The sequence below is a fragment of the Orbicella faveolata genome, unplaced genomic scaffold, assembly GCF_042242905.1.
Source record: "Orbicella faveolata isolate gen_17 unplaced genomic scaffold, um_ofav_v1 contig_2, whole genome shotgun sequence".
NCBI classification, from domain to species: Eukaryota; Metazoa; Cnidaria; class Anthozoa; order Scleractinia; family Merulinidae; genus Orbicella; species Orbicella faveolata.
Window position 1 is genome coordinate 12,899,167 of NW_028301547.1, and position 20,174 is coordinate 12,919,340.

General features: G+C 40.2%; 1 protein-coding gene and 1 long non-coding RNA gene across 6 annotated transcripts in view; one reads left to right on the plus strand and one right to left on the minus strand.

The window, feature by feature from the left end:
- The window catches only part of LOC110041625 (putative tRNA (uracil-O(2)-)-methyltransferase), a 166,184-nt gene extending 156,073 nt beyond the window's left edge, over positions 1–10,111 (plus strand). For 3 of the 5 annotated variants that reach the window (XM_089289646.1, XM_089289647.1, XM_089289652.1), the window contains one exon: positions 9,671–10,111. In XM_089289646.1, coding sequence (XP_089145772.1) covers positions 9,671–9,909 — 239 coding nt within the window. In that variant the 3' untranslated portion in view covers positions 9,910–10,111. The remainder of the gene's footprint in view (positions 1–9,670) is intronic. The other 2 variants (XM_089289648.1, XM_089289649.1) reach the window with 2 other exon arrangements.
- A 6,568-nt stretch (positions 10,112–16,679) lies between these two features.
- Positions 16,680–19,943, minus strand: LOC149112014 (uncharacterized). Its single transcript, XR_016207001.1, has 2 exons — positions 19,540–19,943; positions 16,680–19,010 (listed from the first exon to the last, which is right to left on the minus strand). It is a non-coding gene; the product is annotated as an uncharacterized LOC149112014 (long non-coding RNA).
- Between the last annotated feature and the right edge of the window lie 231 nt (positions 19,944–20,174).

The following is a 20,174-nucleotide window of genomic DNA, read 5'->3' on the forward strand; positions in this document are numbered from 1 at the left end:
TACAGCTTTAGAGTGGAATACAGAAATACAACTTCAACTTAAAATTACATGCAGCAGCTCCATATCAGGTTCATATACATGTAGAGAAACATCAGTCCTTTATATTAGGACTACAATTAAATGAAAATACTAGCCTCCATCATAAAGGAACACAAAAATAGAATGTGAAAATTTCTCTCTATTAATTAAATACAAATCTTGCAATGTTTATTTGAAGTATAAGCTATCCTAACTGTTCCAGCTTGTTTATACCTGTTGAATTTTCATTCAATTCTTAAGGTGGTTGTTATCATGCTGTACTTCTACTACACGTGTGTCCTGCTGCTGTAAAGATTTTGTCATTTACAACTCGGCAAAAAAATGTATTATCTGATCTGCATGTATAGGAGAGACTGTTGGCTACAATTTCCCCTCGTAGCTTTTATGTGCTACTTTATGGTAGTCAGTATTTCAGTGGACTTAAATAGAAAGAAAATGTTCCTAATAACAGCAGTGTTCAACTTGATTTTTGTTGTACTCTAGCTCTTGAAGTCTACTTCAAATATGTAATAAATAATTATTTATTATAAAACGATTTTACCAGAGAATGAATTCAACCACCTAAAGGGTGTCAAAAACAACCATATTTGGACATCAAAACCTATCCATCACATTTGACCAACTGATGTTTCTTTTCCTGTTTTCCACTGCAGTACCAAGAACAACTCTACAATGATCAATTCCTCTTCTCTTTTTTTTATTCAACTACGTTTTCTACATTCATCCAATAGGCCATTTCCAAGTTGCCTTTTGCCTCTATGTCAAAACGAGTCTAAGGGCAAAAACATTCATATGACTTCCATGTACAGGTTCATTAACTCATTTTTATGTGAAAGGTTTTGCACGAAGACTCGTTTTGAAACAGAGGCAAAAGGAAACATTCGTCCATGAGCTGCTCACAGGAGCCTTTGATTTTGACTCGGATAGTCATTAAAAACAGAAAATACAAATACGACACTTAAAAGCTTTTTTTTTTTTTTTTTTAAAAAAAGATATCTATGTATTAAAGCTTTATAATTATGTATATCACTATGGTTATCATTTTCACACAGCCACTTTGCATAACCGCTTAGCCAAATATTGTACATACATGGGTCTGTTGCTCTCAGATTCTCTTATTTTTATACTTTGCCGAGTTCACTGAAAATAAGAGTGGAGTGATGCAGTGTAAATACCGTAAATCCTTGAATTAGCGCCTCCCCTCAAACAAGTGCCTCCTTCGAATAAGCGCCCCTCCTATCAGCCAAAATTTAAAATAAGCGCCTCCCCTCAAATAAGGACCCCCCTCCCCCTGTTTTACGGAAGAGTCTGAGACAACAAAGAATGTATAGGTTTGGTGGTGTCCAATCACAAGCAAGTGATTATCAACTCATTCAAGCACTGCAAATTGACCGTCGGAATGGATTGTAGCAAAGATCTGCTGATTCATTGCCTAAAACCCAACCAACCATGTGCAGCAGGCCTAGACCAGCTAAAGCGATTAAATTACATGATTCTTCAAGAGAGACAGGACCCTCCTGAGACTGACCACCATTTGGGAAAATTAAATAAGCGTCCCCCTCAATTAAGCCCTCCCCACACCCCGTCTGCTCCTAAATTTGAAATAAGTGCCTCAAGTGCTAATTCGAGGATTTCCGGTAGTGAGATTTGTGTCATGTTGATCCAAGCCACCCTCAATTTCAAAATACTATACAGAAAATTGAGCAGTCTGAAGACAGGTCATATCAATATTCGTCAGTATTAAAAGGGTCAAATGGCATTCTCGGGAACAGTTGAGAATTCTGAAATACCGTATTTCCATAAACAAAGACAAGTATGTATGCGGTAAAGCGATTTAAGTATACAGTAACAGTATCTATATTGATCGAATCATGTGAAGGTTTACAAAATCAAACAAGAACAGAAGTTCTGTAAAAACAAAACCTAAAAACAAAATATTGCACTTCTGTGACAGCCCAGTTTATCGGCAAACATAAATGACCAATCTACTAAAACGAAGACAAAAAAATCATGCATTCTTTTTGCATGCAGTGTCTGTTTGATACAGGTTTCTAACAATAGAAATGACCATAAAAGTCATGTTTAAGGTGTCCGCGTCCGCTTAATAGAGGTGTTCGTTGAATATAGGTGTTTTTTACAGTGAATGTGGGAAAAGAAAAGTGGGACTTGCACTGCTATCTACTTAATAGAGGGTGTCCGTTTAATATGGGGTCTGCTTAATGCAGGTTTGACTGTACGTTTCTATTTTGCCCACGTGTTAACAAGTCATATCTTCAATAATGAATGAGTAGGAGTAATTATTACTCTTAGAGTTGTTATTATTCTCGTCCCCTGCAGAGCTTCCATTTCGTTTGGTCACGGTCGGCGAAACGGAGAGCTTTGGTAGCATTCTCATCCCCAGTGCTACTCGTTTTAAAATGTCGTTGATGAGTAGCTCTGAATGCACCAAAAAATGTGAATTTTTTTCATTGGCTGGCAAAAAATCAATGTGCAGCAGAAATGAAAATTACAAAGTTCTACGCATTCCATTTTATTTCTGGTCCAGGTCAGCACTCTCGCCGGCACGCATAACGAAAGCTAGCAGTACATTGCCTACAATGATTTTGTCGAAAGGATCCTTGTCGCGTGAAAATATTAAAATATTAGAATAGGGGCTGGGGGGTTGAAGGCTGGTAAGGGGTCTCAGTGAAGCATACTGGTGCCATCAGGTGCGCTTCATAAATACTGAGAAATGCCCATCGCCATCATAGGCTCTGCCAGCAAATCAGATTCCATACGTCCCTCTCGTAACCCTAGTAATGTAGCAATGCTGCAGCTGACTGGAAATGATGGAAGGCGAGATTCCGGCGCCTTAATAACCGGAACTCATGGCTAAAACAAGGAACCGTAACAGAAAATATACCGGCCCTCCAGGTTATTGGGGGTTTAGCATTGGGCTAACAACCCCACCTAGTAAAAATACCACTGTTACAGAAACACAGATGAAGCACCAAACATACACCAGCTGTCTTGTGGGAGGGAGTTCACCCTGTGAGTGCATAACGTCGCGTAGGCAAAGCCAGCAACATCGGATACCTACGCCGTCGATCCTCCTTTCTCCAAAACAGTGCACAGTAATTGCAGCTTGGAATTTAAGAATGTAAGAGCGATGTACGAACGGGGAAAGGCATCCATGGTTGGATGGAGATGAAGAGGCATAACATCAGCCTCCTTGGGATTGCAGAGACAAGGTGGATTCAAACGGGCCAATTCCGTCTCTCCACAGGAGAGCTGATATTATACTCGGGTCATACCCATAACAGGGCACCACACACTGAAGGGGTAGGATTCATGCTATCTCGACAGGCGGAGAAGGCTCTCATTGATTGGCAGCTAGTAAGCTCTAGGTTAATGACAGCCACTTTTAGAACGAAACAAAAAAGGATCCTCGTTCGATTGATCATGTGTTATACACCTACAAATGAGGTTAGTGATGAGGTAAAGGACCAGTTTTATCAAAAGTGTGTTGGGCAGCAACAGACCACAGACAGAACTGACCATCTTAATGGGCGATATGAACGCCAAGATTGGAAACTGTAACATCGGCTATGAAGAAGTCATGGATTAGGGGACATGAACAATAATGGGGAGAGGTTTGCAGATTTGTGTGCCAAGCATGAACTGGTGTTAGGAGGGTCCGTGTTTCTGCACAAAAGAATACATAAAGCCACATGGGTCTCACCCAACTATACTGTTGAGAACCAGATAGACCACGTCTGCATATCAAGGAAGTTTAGAAGAACACTACTGGATGTGAGGGTGACGAGGGGAACAGATACCAGTTCGGATCATCATCTCCTGGTGGGTAAACTACAACTGAAGCTAAAACAATCAGGCAGATAAGTGGCAAGTAGAGTGAAATATGACATCAACTCACTGAAAGATCCCTTTATTGCCCAGCAATTTTCTATTACGACCAGGAATAAATACCAAGCCCTCCAAGATATGCAGGACTCCAGAGATCCAATAGACAAAAGTTGGGATAGCCTGAAGAAGGTATGGACAGAAGCAAGTGAGGAAATACCTGGGCGAAAGAAACAACATAGCAAAGCTTGGATATCAAAAGACACCATCTCAAAGGTCATCTTGAAAAGATCAAAGAAAGAGAACCTTAACAGGGCACGCACAAGACTGCAAAGGAGAGGGTCCATGCCTAGTACACTGAAACAAACAAGGATGTTAAAAAAAGTGTGAGGAAGGACAAGAGAAAGTTCATTGATGACTTAGCAAAAGAAGCAGAGGCTGCAGCTAGGCAACATAGCATGACGACATTTTATGATACAACTAAGCAACTCTCAGGGGAGTTTAAGGCAACAAACCACCAAATTAGGGATTTAAATGGCCGTCTACTAACAACAACAGAGGAGCAACACAGAAGATGGGTAGAGCACTTTCAAAAGCTCCTCAATAGGCCTCACCCAATGAAATCTCCAATACTGCCACCAGCTCAAACCAGGAACTTGATATAAGCTGTGAACCCCCTACCAGGGCTGAAGTTGAAAAAGCAATCAAATCCCTAAGGAACAACAAATCCACAGGCCTGACAACATCCCTGTGGAAGTATTGAGAGCCAATATCAGTACCTCAGCGAACATGCTACATGGCCTTCTAATAGAGATCTGGGATCAGGAATACATACCATGCGAATGGAGAGAGGGGATCCTGATTAAGCTAGCTAAGAAAGATGACCTTAGTTTGTGCAAGAAATATAGGGGAATAATGCTCCTGTTAACCGCTGGAAAGGTCTTACAGTGCGTTAACTGAAACCAGGGCCACCCAGACAATGAAAACCAATCAGACGGCAGAACTGAAACAACAGATTCCTACATTTTCAAATCCAGCCAATCAAATGTTCGGTACAAAACAATGAAATCTTAACTTATTCTTTGTGATGCTTACGCAACTACGGTGTCTTAATAAATTGTCAAGCTCAAGCCGTTAGTACTTTCGCGTTAGAAAATATTGTGTTACTTTACTTCAGATATTACATTGACAAGTGTGGTGACCTAATTTGATTGACCGTTTTCCACTGTGAACATACGGCCTCACTTTTAAGGTTGTTAAAAATCATAGAATATTAGATTTTGACATTTTTTTACAAAATAGATTTCGCTCCTGTTGTCTGTGTGTGTTTCTATCTTTACAAGGCTTTCGGTTATCCACCACGTGTGAATTACAAGGACAGAATATAGCAGGCCAAAAATCCAAGTAATCACATGCGTAGAGCAGTGCGTAATGTTAAAACGAACTCGACAAGAACTTCTGACTACGATGTAAACAGAGTTTAATTGACAGAAATCAATGTTCCATACAAACTCAATTGAAACGAATCACGTGCCAAGACGAAGGTAGAATTAAACCACGTGTTGTAAGCTTAGCCGTAAGTCGAATGATGTAAACCGTATGCCAGTTCGAACTGAAATACAATGACGAAAATAGAAGCTAACGTAACTAACATACCAAAGTATAAAGATAAAATAATACAAATGAAGAAATTATCGCTAACATTCTTAATAACGTCCGTAACATGGAAGTAATAATAATAATAATCACTTTATTTAAGTGTCGATGTATTTAGCAGTAAGTGTAACATAATCAGCTCTTACGTACACTGATCGTACGGAAGGCTGGAAAACGATCAATAGGCTACACGGTGTCTAACTTGGACGGTACTTTTATGGCAAAATAACCCTATATTGGAGATATGGACCTAATCAAGCACGATTCCGAGCATACAGAACTAAGTAACCGATTTAGTAATGATACAGACCATTTGATAGGTGATAAAAGGACACTTGACCGAAACGAATAACAGTAGTAAACCTAAGAACTAACCCTAAAAAGCAAGGAATAGATTACTCACTTTGGTGTACACACACACTGAACTTGACTTGATAGAATAGACGAGTAACAGTGTAGAGAGAAACTATGGCCCAATGCCGAGTAGAAGTTGACGTAGTGAAATCTGCACTTGAACTGACCTAACCGAGGAAAACCTCGTGGATATATCTAACCAGAGAACACGTACGCAAAACCTAGCGGTTATGACTATTTCCCTAACGGACATAGCAGCTGAGGGCTGGTCAACCACAGTAGATTAAATAAGTCAGTAAGGCCTTGTTTGAAAGTGACAACTACGGTAAAATAAGTTTGTGCGACAAAAAACGAATTAACATCACTTTTCAAAACCAACACCACGCAGTGCTCGGAAAAACCATCGCGTTCACTGTCTCAGCAGCTGTACATTTCGGAGTTTGAGTTCCCTTTCTGGGTTATCGGTGTATTGAAATAACATCTTCATTAGAAATTCAAACGAATCTTTTTACGCGTTGTACTATCAAAGCCTCAGTGTGTAAAATCACTCACTCAAAAACAAAAGACGATAGCGCCATGCGTAGGAACCTCGTCCCCTGGATGGAAAAATCAAAGATATTTCGAACAAAGAATTCAGGTTACAAGTCCATTTTTGTATCAAGTTAACTTTTCATTTCCCCTGCTTGAAGTTTGCTTTCAGCTCCTGTCAGTTACATCGAAAATCGTCCCTTTCCAATTGGTACATTTTGAACCTGTGCACATGCGAAACTTCTCAGAGACCATTGGAAGGGTTTCTTTTAAACAGCCATGACAATATTCAAACCCTACATCACTCACTCTGCTGGCGATATAAATTTACGAGTGACACTCTTACGCAGCTTTTCTTTTCATGTACTTTCTAACCAATCAATGACCCCATAGAAAGTGCAAGATATAATTTCTCTTAAACCCGCAAGCACGGCCACAAGCCCGCGAAACTACTGACGGCTTCAGCTTGGCAATTTATTGAGCGACACCGTAATTGCGTTAGCACCACAATGAACTAGTTGAGATTCATTGTTTTGTTCCGGACATATGATTGGCTGGATTTGAAAATAGGACATTTGATTGACTGGATTTGAAAATGTAGGAATCTATTGTTCCAGTTCTGCCATCTGATTGGTTTTCATTGTCTGGGTGGCCCCGGTTTCAGTAAGCGCACTGTAAATCGTATAATCCTGGAACGTATGAGGGAAGCCGTGGATAGGATACTGCGGGAGAACCAAGCAGGCTTCAGACCATTAAGGTCAACAGTAGATCAAATAACTACCCTGCGCATAATTGTGGAGCAGTCCCTAGAATGGAGGATGGCACTCTGTATAAATTTCATTGACTGCGAGAAAGCCTTCGATAGCCTAGACAGAAATGTCCTGTGGGACCTGATGGCCAGCTACGGAATCCCTAGCAAGATCATATCACTTGTTAAGAACACGTATGAGGGAACAAAGTGCCGTATTCTTCATGAGGGAGGCTTAACTGAAAGCTTCAGTATCAAATCAGGCGTAAGACAGGGCTTCTTGCTGTTGATTGGATTATGAAAGAGAGGACAACTGGCTTAAGAAATGGAATTCAATGGACCCTTGAAGACCAACTTGAAGATCTGGATATTGCTGATGATTTGGCAATTCTGGCACATACTCATACTAAGCTTGAAGCTATCTCATCTAAACTAGGGCTTAAGATCAATACGGATAAGACAAAGACCATCAGGATTAATAGCAATGCAAGTGAGCAGATCATGATCAATAATCTTGGCATAGAAGATGTAACATCCTTCACATACTTAGGTAGCATTATTAATATCACGGGAAGAACAGGTGAAAATATATTGGCAAGGATAGGGAAAGCACACAGCACATTTAATACCTTAGCAAGCATCTGGAGATCCAGGGAAATAACAACAACCAACAAAATTAGAATTTTCAATTCTAATATTAAGTCTGTACTGCTTTATGGGTCAGAAACATGGAGAATGATTGAGAAGAGGGAGTCAAAGCTACAGACCTTTATTAATAGATGCCTGCGTAGAATCCTTGGCATCTACTAGCCTGCCCTATCAACAACGCTAACCTGTGGGAAACCACAGGGCAAGCACCTGTGAGGCAAGAGCTGATAAGAAGAAAATGGACATGGATCGGCCACACACTCAGAAGACCAAATTACTGCGTTGCCTGATAAGCTCTTCGTTGGAACCTGCAGGGAAGTAGACGGAGAGGGAGACCGTGCAACAGCTGGGGTGCTTACCATTTACAAAAACCATCCGGTTGGAAATTTCAGGCATAAACATTACACAATTAAATTGAACATTGCGGGAGAGGGAATCGCTATAAAGTATATCCGCATCAGCTAGAGAGACTTAAAAGAGCAGAAAAATAGCATCAACCCAAATCACAGCCCATATTTTCTGAAGCTTCCCAAACGGAATGGCGCGAACCATTTGATTTTCCAGCTGGAATTTCCGGTTTTCCCATGTAAATGGTAAGTACCCCTGGAGAGACACAGACCACACCATCCAGTCGAGAGGCCTTTCCTGGCATCAGCTGGAACACCTGTCCAGGCACATAGGGGACTGGAGGGACTTTGTCAGTGGCCTATGTTCCGAGATGGAATAATTAAAGGCTTCAGATCAGATCAGATCAGATCAGATCAGAATGGGGGCGCTTATTAGAATGGGGGCGTTTATCGGAATAGGGGCGCTTATTGTACTACGGGCACTAAATTGCAATCATTACAGTAAATAACCAGGCAGTAGATAGTTCTTACCACTGGAAAAGTTTCCCCTCATCTATCAGCATGGCTTATATTTAAATCCTCTGTTTAGTGATCAATGCAATTTCGACGGCTAATGTCCAAAAACGCTTCCGTGTGTCCATAAACAAATTTTACCGTGTCCTCGATAGACGGATTACATGTAGTACCCTGATAACTTTGCTTGAGAGCTTTAACAACTGCAGCTCGCTCTTTAACCTCTCCATTTTATCGAATTTGAAGAAAAGAAACAACAAGAACACAGCTATCGATCCCTGACTTTTTCTAGACGGTCCACCACAAAATACACAATGAAACCCGTTGGTAAAATATTAGACAAACTTGCAATCATTTTTGAAGCGACGGCATTCAATTCGGCTTTCTGTTATTTAACTCTAAATCACCTAACTTCAGCGAAGTGAAAACCTCTGTCAATGCTTCTTTGAAGTCCGATCTGTCAACACTGAAGAATACACTCCATACCTCTCTCCCCTCCCTCAGGATTAGTTTCTTAGCATGAGCAGATATGTGGGCAAAAATTACGTATGCATTACCGGATGTCCATGATTTACGGACATCCGGTAATTGCTGTTACCAGAGCCCTCCGTTTTGCCAACCACGTGACCCCAAAAGAAACGGAGGGGCGCTCTTGGGTACTAGAAAGGTACATGAGGCTCTGGTGACGTGAACGTCATCCGGGCCGGAAGTAAAATGGAATGCGGACTGCTTTGTAATTTTCATTTCTGCGACGCATTCATTTTGTGTCACCCAATAGAAAAATTCGAATTTTTTGTTGCACTGGGGACGAGAATGAGTTGTTATCCGAACGAAGACGCAAATGTGTGACCAGTATGTCTAAATTGGTTGCTCTCTTTTTTCACACTTATTATCTTGTATACAAGAATATGTTTTTATGTTTTCTGTCACTGTTGAGTTAGCATCATAAGAGAAATATAATTTGGCTGTCAAAGTGTGTCATACTGTTTGGCAGTTGCAGGTGGTGTTGTTCAACTGAGGGACTGGACTCAAGAATCCCTAAGTCAAAGGGGGAAAAAAGGGGATTTGGCAAGGAAACAGCGGAGATCCCAAGCATTATGGAAAACGTCCATGTGCTGGTTCCATGTACATCATCCAGATGGGTGTCCAGTTCTTACAGAACAGTGTCCATTTGCACACACTGCAGATGAATTGAGAGAAAGACCTCCAGTGGAGTACCTGAATAGTCTTTAGAACCTTGCAAACTTACAAGTTTACCTCAAAGTGTGTTATTGCTTTTATTCAATCACTTACTAAGATCGTTGAAATGAACAATGATAGCATGCAACAAATAAGTGCGATATGTGTGGAATTTTGTACACATGCGCACATTAAGCGTAGCCAGCTATGTACATGAATTGTGTTGCCAAAAATAAAATAATTCTGAATATGGAAACTTTTGTTTTGTGATCTATGCTGACAGTTCATTTGACATTTCCATGACGTTTTGTGTCGGTAAGGGCCCCAAAGAGAATTAAACGGGTGTCTGGAAAACCCGAATAGCGAATAGTCCCGAATAGTGCGAATAGTTTCGAATAATGCGAATAGTGGCGAACAGTCGCGAAAAGTGGCGAATAGTGACGAATAGTCGTCAATAGTCACCGCTTTAGATCTAATACCCAGCGTTAATTAATTATCCAATAGGCAACAGAATTTCAGTGAATTTATTACCTTTTCTTCTCCGAACTCAGGCTAGTAGGCTGTCTATCGCCCACATTAAGAAAACAGAAAACACAAGGATAACCTAATAGAGACGTATTTACGCTTTTGCAACGGTTAAAACAGAAGACATTACGTTTAGAAACACCTTTTGTCCTGATAAGCGTATGGGCTTTTTAGCGAGAAAATCCCATCCTAATTAAGTTTCTACGAGGTTGACTGGGAGATACTGGGTACCCTATTTGCTACTGTTTGCCACTATTCGCCACTATTCGAGACTTCGCCACTATTCGTACTATTCGCTATTCGGGACTATTCGCTGTTTGCTATTCGCGACTATTCGCTATTCGGGTTTTCCAGACACCCGAATTAAACCGCGTTGAGAATTGCTGATACAGGGAAACTGTAAGGCTTTTTTATTACTCTGTGGTTACTGATCTTATGACATGTTTGTGAAAAAGTTATATATCCTTTTATTAGGGATGTTAAAAAATTCTAGTTATGGAGGAAAAAAAAGGCACTGATTGCTGCGTTGTTCTGTTTACTGGCTTGTTCTGGGATTACTGGCTTAAGCCAGTAACCACTATGTCATCGGGTGTGTAAATAAGAGAGTCTGTGACTTTTCGGAAGCTTTCAGAGCAATCTCATGAAGTGAGACCGAAAACACCTCTATATTTACTTGAGTTCTTTTAATCGATTTTCACCTTTCAAACGTGAGTTTTAATGAAAACTACTGCTTTTTAGTGCAGAGTGCATTATTGGGGTGGTTTGGGGGCTGTCGATAAAATGAAGGCATAAGGCAATAAGGCATAAACTTTAATGTTTGTTTAATTAATTAATCATATCTATTAATATCAATTAATTGATTAAATAATTAGTCTTAAGGCAAGGAAGTGGTTGTGGAGGGGTAGGTGCCCGTGTGCACTACGTAAAAACGTGTATCACCTACTTCATTCATAACATCGCAAAGCTATATATTTGGTTTAGGAAACCTCTTGTTCTTCTAGTGGTACTATTCTCTTTAGAACAAAATCAATTTGCCCTAAACGCATGCTCAGTGAGCAGTGCCAACTACAGATAAAGAAACTTAGTAAACATTCATTATTGCGCGAAAAGTACGTAAACATCCATACATTTCGAGGCTGCTGCCTCTTCATCAGTGGATAAAGAGCAACTGTCAACTGTGCGCGTGACATAACGAAAAATTTGAATTTGAAGTTATTAGCGCGCGCTGACTAAAAAGAGCGCGCCTGTAAACATTCAAAACAAACATAATTTCGATGTTACTAGCGCGCGTAGATTTTGGGAGTTTATAGGAAGGCAAAGTCGGTATAAAGTCCTCCCGGATGCAACGTTTTGTGTTTGAAAATCATCTCGGCTTCGAAGCGGCGCCTATCCTGGGTATCTCGGAAGCCAGAGCGGATTACGGACACTAGCATATCAGTAGAGGCATGTTCCAGTGATGCAAAATGTCGACCAACGGGAAGATCGACGTTGGTTTGTCGTGTCGAACGTAAATGTTCTCTGAATCGATCTCCCAGGCGTCTTCCTGTCTCTCCGATGTATACTTTGTTGCAGGTACGGCGTTTGATAAGGTATACCACGCTGAAGCTTGTACAGGTGTACTTGGAATTGATGGTGATATGTCCCCCAGGGGTGTTGATCGTAGGTGAAGCATTGGTGTGGGCGCAGGTGTTGCACCGGGACCGACTACATGGAAACGTACCACGATCTTCGACAGAAGTAGCTGTGTCGTTCAGATGACTCCTCACCAAGGAGTTACCCAGGTTGGTATCGCAACGATACGCACACAAAACTCGTACTGGTTGGTAAATGTCTCTAGTGTCTGGGTCATCTCGCAGCAAGTGGAAGTTTCTGGTAATGATGTTTTTGACCAGTGCGTTTTGACTTACAGTGCCGCCTATATATTAGGTGAAAGACGCAAGATGATAGATGTTCGATGTTAGATGATAAGGAATGTGTGTCGTTGATTAACATGAAATACCCATTATGGAACGATCAATTCAAAGAAGTTAAAGATCCGAGGCTTTTCTGGGATCTGATGAAGTATAGAATTCGCCAAGAAAGTATTTCTTACAGTAAACTAAAAGCCAAAGAACGACGGTCAAAAATGGCAGCATTAGCCTCGGAATCTAAGCTCAATGACTGTCAAGAAATGTGTGACCAAGATCCTTTGCCTGAAAATATGAACATGTCTGAGGTTTTGAAGACAGAGTTTGAGCTCCAGAATGACTACATCACCCAAGGGGCAATAATACACTGTACGAACCCGAACCACCTGGTACGAGTAAGGAGGAAAAAGCAACAAATATTTTTTGAACTTAGAAAATTCCAGAAGTAAGAAAAGTTCAATTCGGAAGATAGTTAAGGAAGGTCAATCCTCAACATCAAATTCTCAAGTGATTAGGAAAGAACTTCGTTCCTTCTATTCTGACCTTTATAAATCAAAGAGCTCTGTGAGCCAAGTCGTGAATGTGTTATTATATTATAGTTGAAATGTGTGGTGTTATAGGCGAAAATTTAATTTTATTTGTAAGCTTTAAAACTGTCTACGTGAGAGTAAAATCTCTGAAAATGAAGTCTTCCAAGTGACTGCCGATGGTGTATTAAAGGTTGAAACCAAGTATAGGAAGAGTGGTTTTAGAATATTTAAATTGTTGTTACAAATTTGTATTTGTTGGGAATATTATGTACTTATTGACTGAGTAAGATCGGGCCGGACGGGAAAATATTTGGCACGAGGTCCGTACGTCCTGACCGAGAGACAAATATTTTCCTGTCCGGCCCGACCTTACTCAGTCAATAAGCATTTTATCATATGACCACTTAACTGTTGAAAATTTTGAAAATTCTGTTTGAACCTAAATAGGACGCGATTACATAACATCAGACGGCCGCCCGCGGAACAACCACAGAAAAGATTCTACAATAAAAACTTGTCATTTATTTCTTCGCGTCGAACAAGAAACGCGCAATTCATCGAAAAACACGACTCATTTTCTCATATTTGTTTTTCAATGTAAATTCATGCTAAAAACCCAACAGAAAGATGACATAAAGCTGTCAAAAATATGTCAAAACCATCAAAAACTTAGCGAGTGAGAAAAGTTCGTTTCACGCTTCACTGAAATTGTTCACAAATCTTCTTCTGAAGACTCAAGAAAATGTCGGCGTCGTTTCAAGCTATTTGTCCACCTCTTGGATTCTCTTGAACAAGGGAGAACCAGCATCTGAATATTAATGACACCGATGTTGGCTCCCGCAAACAGTGTCTGGGTTTGCTGACTTTGCTGGCTTTGCTGTATAGTGGAAATTACACTATAAACACAAGCGAGTTTTATTATCTGGATGAACTGTACGGTAATGAACTTGTGTTCGTACTCAGTTTTGTCTCTTCAAACAACACTGGTGTAGAAACTGCAGAGCAATTTATCCTACTGTACACAAGGTATGTTTGTGATTTCTCTGGTTTAACCAACTTTTCCCAGAAACTCTTGAAACTCGAAGAACTTATATCGTATTTTGTTTTCTTCGCGTTGGGGTTTTCTTGCTTTTGACCCACGATGAATTCTTTGATGCTTTCCACTGAAAGAAAGAAGTTTCGCGTCAAGACTTTGCTTATTCCAAAGGTTAATTATCGGACAGTTCATCCGGAAAAGTTGTTTTCTTGACTGCCTGCTTGCTTGTTGGCTTCTGAGAAAGTTGTGAACTTTTTCATTTGTGAGGAGTGTTGACTTTCTTCCTGTGCTTTCGGAGTGAGTTGGCGACTGAAGTAGTTCTGCATCGGACAGTTCGCCTGGATAGTAAAATTCGCTCTCAGAATGTTCACTTTCATCACTCGTTTTGAAGAGAACAAAATTTTGCAGCAAAAAACTGTTTTTGTCAATAACTCGCATCGATTTTGCTTTACGCGTTTCTAGTAGGGCCATACATGTTTTTCCGGCCCTATGACTTCGACGCGTACGGCCCTCATACGGGACCTTTTTTCTTATGGTTTTCCATGGAAATTGCGCGCGGGGCCGTACGGGTCATATGATAAAAAGGTTTTATCTGTTGGTAAAAACTATTACAGTCGAACCACTATTGAGTGGCCACCTATTAACCGGCCATCCCCAAGCGGCCAGTTATCAAAGTCCTGAAAGTATTGTCAGTACAGTTTTCAGTGACACAGCTACGGTGTCATATTTGTAAAGCCAGCAAGCATTTTTTTTCATTTGGCCATCCCCTTTTTTTCTCTGTTTAGCGTCATCCGACCGACCCAGATTTTCGCGTTTTCAAAAAAAAAAAGCTACACAAGGCAATGACGGCAATGACACATTATTTCAAATAATTGTCACTTTAATCTGAAACATAAGCAATTTTTCGCCTTACAGATTTTTAGTTTTTCCCTGTTCTTGTTTGATTTTAACAACGACGTCGACTTTTTCCTTCCTGCATTGCCACGATGTTGACTTTGTAACCACACCTTGTTGTTTCCAGGCTCCACGGATATTATCCTGAGGTACCGGGCCTCGTAGCTCCAGACTCCTTTTCCAATTTTATTTTTGTTTTTTTCCTTTTCCGACCGACCGACCCAAAATCAGAAACCCATTCGACAATAAACGAAAAAAAAGGGGGGGAATGACCTTTGAATGAATGAAAAATAGTTTCAGTCGAGTGAAAATGTCTTCGTTTGAATGGAAATAATTTTCTGTCAACATCCAGGAACACTGTTTTTTGATGACTTACTTGTCAATATCTCTTTAATAATATCGATAATAAATTTTATTTCGGCGGTGCTTAGGTGTATTTCTACCAGAAAACTTGTATGTTTCGTCGAAGAGACTCGGGGATGTAACCAGATTTGTTCATTAAAAATGCTGGCGAGGACTTTGTTTTTGCTGTAGAAATATACAACTTCTTTTCGCGTACAGTTTCTATATCCTACAGCTTTCATACATCGATGTCGAGTTTGGTTTAAAACAGTGAAACTAGGAAATTCTTGCCATAAATGTTGAAATTTTAAGGAATAAACACGGCGTTTTGATGCTGAACACGAATATTTTTAGGCCCCATTCACACGTATCCGGATATTTTTTGAATCCGCAACTTTTTCTTTGCGGATACAGCTTCCGTTTACTAGACTTTCTAAAAGTCCTTTCCAACAATTCTTCCCTGGACTGTAGGTTTCGCCGTTGGAAAGGACTTTTCCCACTTGCAGCGCGCCAAATTTTACCAGTGGATTTTTCCACCGCTGACGTAAATACCCATTAACCATTGAACAAACAAGTATTGACTATACGTCATGACGTCGCGTGCGATCAACGACACAACTCGCAGAGCAAAATTAGTGTCTGCTGAGTTCAAGTACTATAGAAATATTTTTTATTTAGCTTTTGTCCTCGGATATACTTAAGGATATGAATTGTATGGAAGCAATTGAATATGGTCTATCCAACTTAATTTCAAGTCTTTGAAAGAAGGAGAGGGAAAAGCAGTGGAGGGCTGTTTATCAGACCAGTACGTGTTTGTTTACTTACGGACGCGATCTGAGCTCCTGCGTGATCCGAATCGTTTGAGAGAATTACGGTGCGTTTACCAAAACCGGGGTCACCCAGACAATGAAAACCAATCAGATGGCAGAACTGAAACAATAGATTCCAACATTTTCAAATCCAGCCAATCAAATGTCCGGTACAAAACAATGAAATCTAAACTTGTTCGTTGTGATGCTTATGCAACTAAGGCCCCGTCCACACGTATCCGGATATTTTCGAAAACGGAGATTTTTTTCTCCGTTTTAGCCTTCCGTCCACACGTATACGGCGTTTTCGATCACTGAAAACGGAGGTTTTCGAAAACGCTCTCCAGAGTGGAGAATTTTGAAAATGGAGATTTATCATATTCGTGGGTATTCGTGTGGACGGGCGAAACAGAGGTTTTCGAATACGATGACGTCATACTTAAGATCCAGTCCTTCTCGCGCAAAGTTTGCATCTTTAAAACCAATATGGCGTCCACTAAAGCTTTCCTCGTTTCATTGACATGCCATTAGGGACAGCGCGTCTCCCAACCCCAAAATGCAGCGGGAACGAAAGAATATCGAGATCGAAATGTATTGTGGGCCAAAATATAATCAGACAGTGGGAGCCTGGTCTCTAACACTTGGAACGCCTGGTTAATTTCAGCTTCAAAATGCAGATAGCGACCACCAGCTAGCAGTCCACATTTTCTCGCAATATTTCTGAAAGGAAACACGAATTATCCCTCGAATGTCTCAGTCACAGAAATTTTTGCTCATCAGATCAGTTGTGCACCATGGTATTTATTATCTTGCAATTCATTGACCTATTTGTTACTAGTAAACGAACCTTAACTTGTGTTGTCTATGTAGAAATTATATGTAGTTTCTTTAATTTGCTTAACAATAATCATAACAGCTTGTAGTGTATTAAATGCAGTAATACAGAATTTCATACCGTAATCCCATTATAATTCCACACACATATCAACATTGAAAGCCTGAAAATATATAATGTAATATATAATAATATTTATCTGTTTTTTGTTTCTGTAATGTTTCAGATTTGTTGCTTAAAAACAGTATAAACTCTAGAACAATATGAAATAACTATATTACAATACTGAAATGACAGTACATGTCAGACATGTTCTCAGAGTCCAATTTTCCTGAGAATGTTACTCGAGCCATGTATGGCAAAAAAATATCAAATTAATAGTAAACTTGTTGCAAAATCAATATAGTTCGCACTGTGCCATTCACGACTTACATGTACATGTACATGCATATATCTGTGGGGGGCTCAAGTTGATAAAAATCCTACGGAAATGAGCTGATATGATCAAATATTTATGCAAAGCACGATGCCCAGTATTGTGATAGCTCACTGAAGTTAAATGTGTGAAACACAAGACTAGTTTCACCTCATGCCAATAATGATTTCACATGCTTATCCCTGTTCTATTTTGCAGAGCATCAAAAAACATGGTCTAATGTTATTATTAATACCAGCTGCTGGAATAGTCTTGAATGACTGCTCTGTCCTTTTTTTGCTAATAACAGAATGATTTCAATTGAAAGAGAACTGGCATGTTCCATATGGGTCGTCCAGAAACAGTTAGAAGCAGCTTTTAAAATTTCACTAGTCTGACTTGTAATGATTTCATATATTTTCTAGTGCAAAAATGTGTCCTACACTAAATGCTCTAAATAATGATATCATCTTCTCTATTTAGCAGAGCATCACCAAACAATTTTGCCAAGGGACCTGTAGATGCAGGTTTTCATTATCCCTGGTGATCTTTTTCATTTTGATAGAAGTAAATTATGATGATGTTCATCACAATGAAGAAGCTAAAGACCTGTGGATAACATAAGCCAATATGGCAGTAGCCTGCTAGAAGGCTAGTGTCAGGTTGCACAGTTATCTCTAGCTGTTCAAATCGTCAAGAAAACATGTACAGCCTGCTACTGATCATATCACAAGGGCCATTTTCTAGATGAAAACCTAGGTCAAAAGGTTTCTAAAAGCACTCTTCTATCTTTGTACTACACTAACCACATGTCCTGCATTTTCATGGGGCGGTGCATTTTGTTCATGTTAGAAGGAGTATTCCTTTCCAACATTGTTGTCTTTCTTTTGTTAAAGGATTTTGTGTTTGCAAACATGTGTTGTAAATATCAGAGTAGTCCTGGAAATGGGTCATGAAAAAGGGTTTTACACATAATGCTCAAATTTGTTGTCATTATGCGAATGCTTGATGATCAAAAAATCTCACTATACATTGTGCTCAAAAGATGTCGACCAGTTTTTGTCACTGTTGTGCCCACGTAATTCTAGATTCTCTTGCCTCACTGTTATGCTCAAAATAATGCCAGCACAATGTGTAAAACCATATAATGACCACTAATGGGGGTGAGGGAAAGATGGAGTGGTCATCAGTGGAAGTTGTGGCACTTCCACAATAAACAAACTAAAAATTTGTTTCACACTGACAAGAACACAGCTTCGTCTCTGCTCATGGGCGACACAAAATATAACCAGTATTGGGTCGGGCGTTGCAAGAAAATTGATTCTTTGATCACTGGACCTGTTAACCATCGGAAAAGAGGGCTGTACAAGGCTGCCACAGCTGCGTTCACCAGAGTAATTACACCACATATATCAGTGCAACTGTATAGGGAATAGTTACTGCATCGCCAGTCACATTCATGACCCTGCCAATTAGTCACACTGGGAGAGTGGGCAAGCACCAAATGACTCTTTTGTATGTTTCAACTTGTGGAATGTGCCGTGCAAAATCATTGACAACGTCAATGATGTCTGGGGGAGGTTGCCAATGATTACCACCATTTTCAGGGCTGCCAATGAAAGTTTTGCCATTTCTTTGTCCCACATTCAGAGCAAAACCCAGTCTTTTTAATGGTCCAAGGTCAAACAACTTAGCTTTCCTCGTCATCTTGTTGTGGATATTAACAATGATGTTAGGGCATAGTAGCATGGTATCGTTTTACCTGTCGTTAAGCTGTTTTAAAACCCACGTGACGTGATCAGTAGAGACCCAGCCTTGCGTTCCTGATGCAGCAAGATGGGCAAGCTCATCTGCAGTCAATCCTGTCAATTAGTAACAATATGATATACTTTTCATCTGGCTTTATTAAATATTTTCTAAGGGAGTGGGGTAATAGACCTCAAAAACTAGAGTTGCAGTGGGCTGCTAGCAGATAAAGATGTATATAAGTTTATAAAGTTCTAAGCGTCACTGCTTTCTAATTCAACAAAACTGCGATACTGTATTGGAGATGGCATTCCCCAACCCCCCCCCCCCCCCCCCCAACCCCCTTTCCACCCTTGGACACCATGTCGCAAAAATTTTTAAGTGAAAAGTAACCTTTTAAATCCCTAATCGCATTTTTTCAGGTACAAAATGAGCATATCCCATTTTCTATTTTACGTCATTTTACTTTTTCGGGCCCGTGCACGCATTTTCGTTTTGTTTATCTTTAAAATTACATAAACTTTATTGCATATTTTAGTCGGTTCCAGTACCAGTTCAGGATATACCTTGAAAAATGAGCCTGCACATCACGACATCACTCCACACGAAGTCATTTCTTAATTTTTCTTTAAAAAAAAAACTTACCATAACTTGGTAGCATATCGTCAGATCAGGATTGTCCCAGATCATGGCTTTGAATTTGTCGATCGCTTCCGAGGAAATTTCTCGCCGAGTTTTGGGCTGGCGAAAAGCTTTCGAAAACCACCTCATCTCAGTATTGTAAGCACTGGGTTTGCCCTGTCGACGGCTCAACTTTGCAAGGATCATTCTATACGTAAATATTGAACAATGCTTGGAGCAATTTAAGTGGAAATTTTATCCAGGATGTACCTTTCCCGCTAAAAATGATAAAATTAACCAGGCGTACTCATGTTAGAGACCAGGTTCCCGCTGTCTTGTTATATTTTAGTCCATGATACATTTCGATCTCGATATTCTTTCGTTCCCAAAGCATTTTGGGGTTGGGAGACGCGCTGTCCCTAATGGCATGTGTTTCATTGTTGCTTGGGCTTGTTTCAAGCCTAATAGCATACTTACAATTACAGGTCGCCTATATAGATCTGCAAGCTGACTATACAAGGAGGCGACTCGGTATAATCAGGCTACTTTCGCTGTCTGTGTCGAAAACGGCGGCTGTTAAACGGCTCAGAGGACGGCCAGCTAGACCACGAAGGTTCTGGATCAGACCCGGGCGAACAAGCGCGTGGTGGGACAACTTT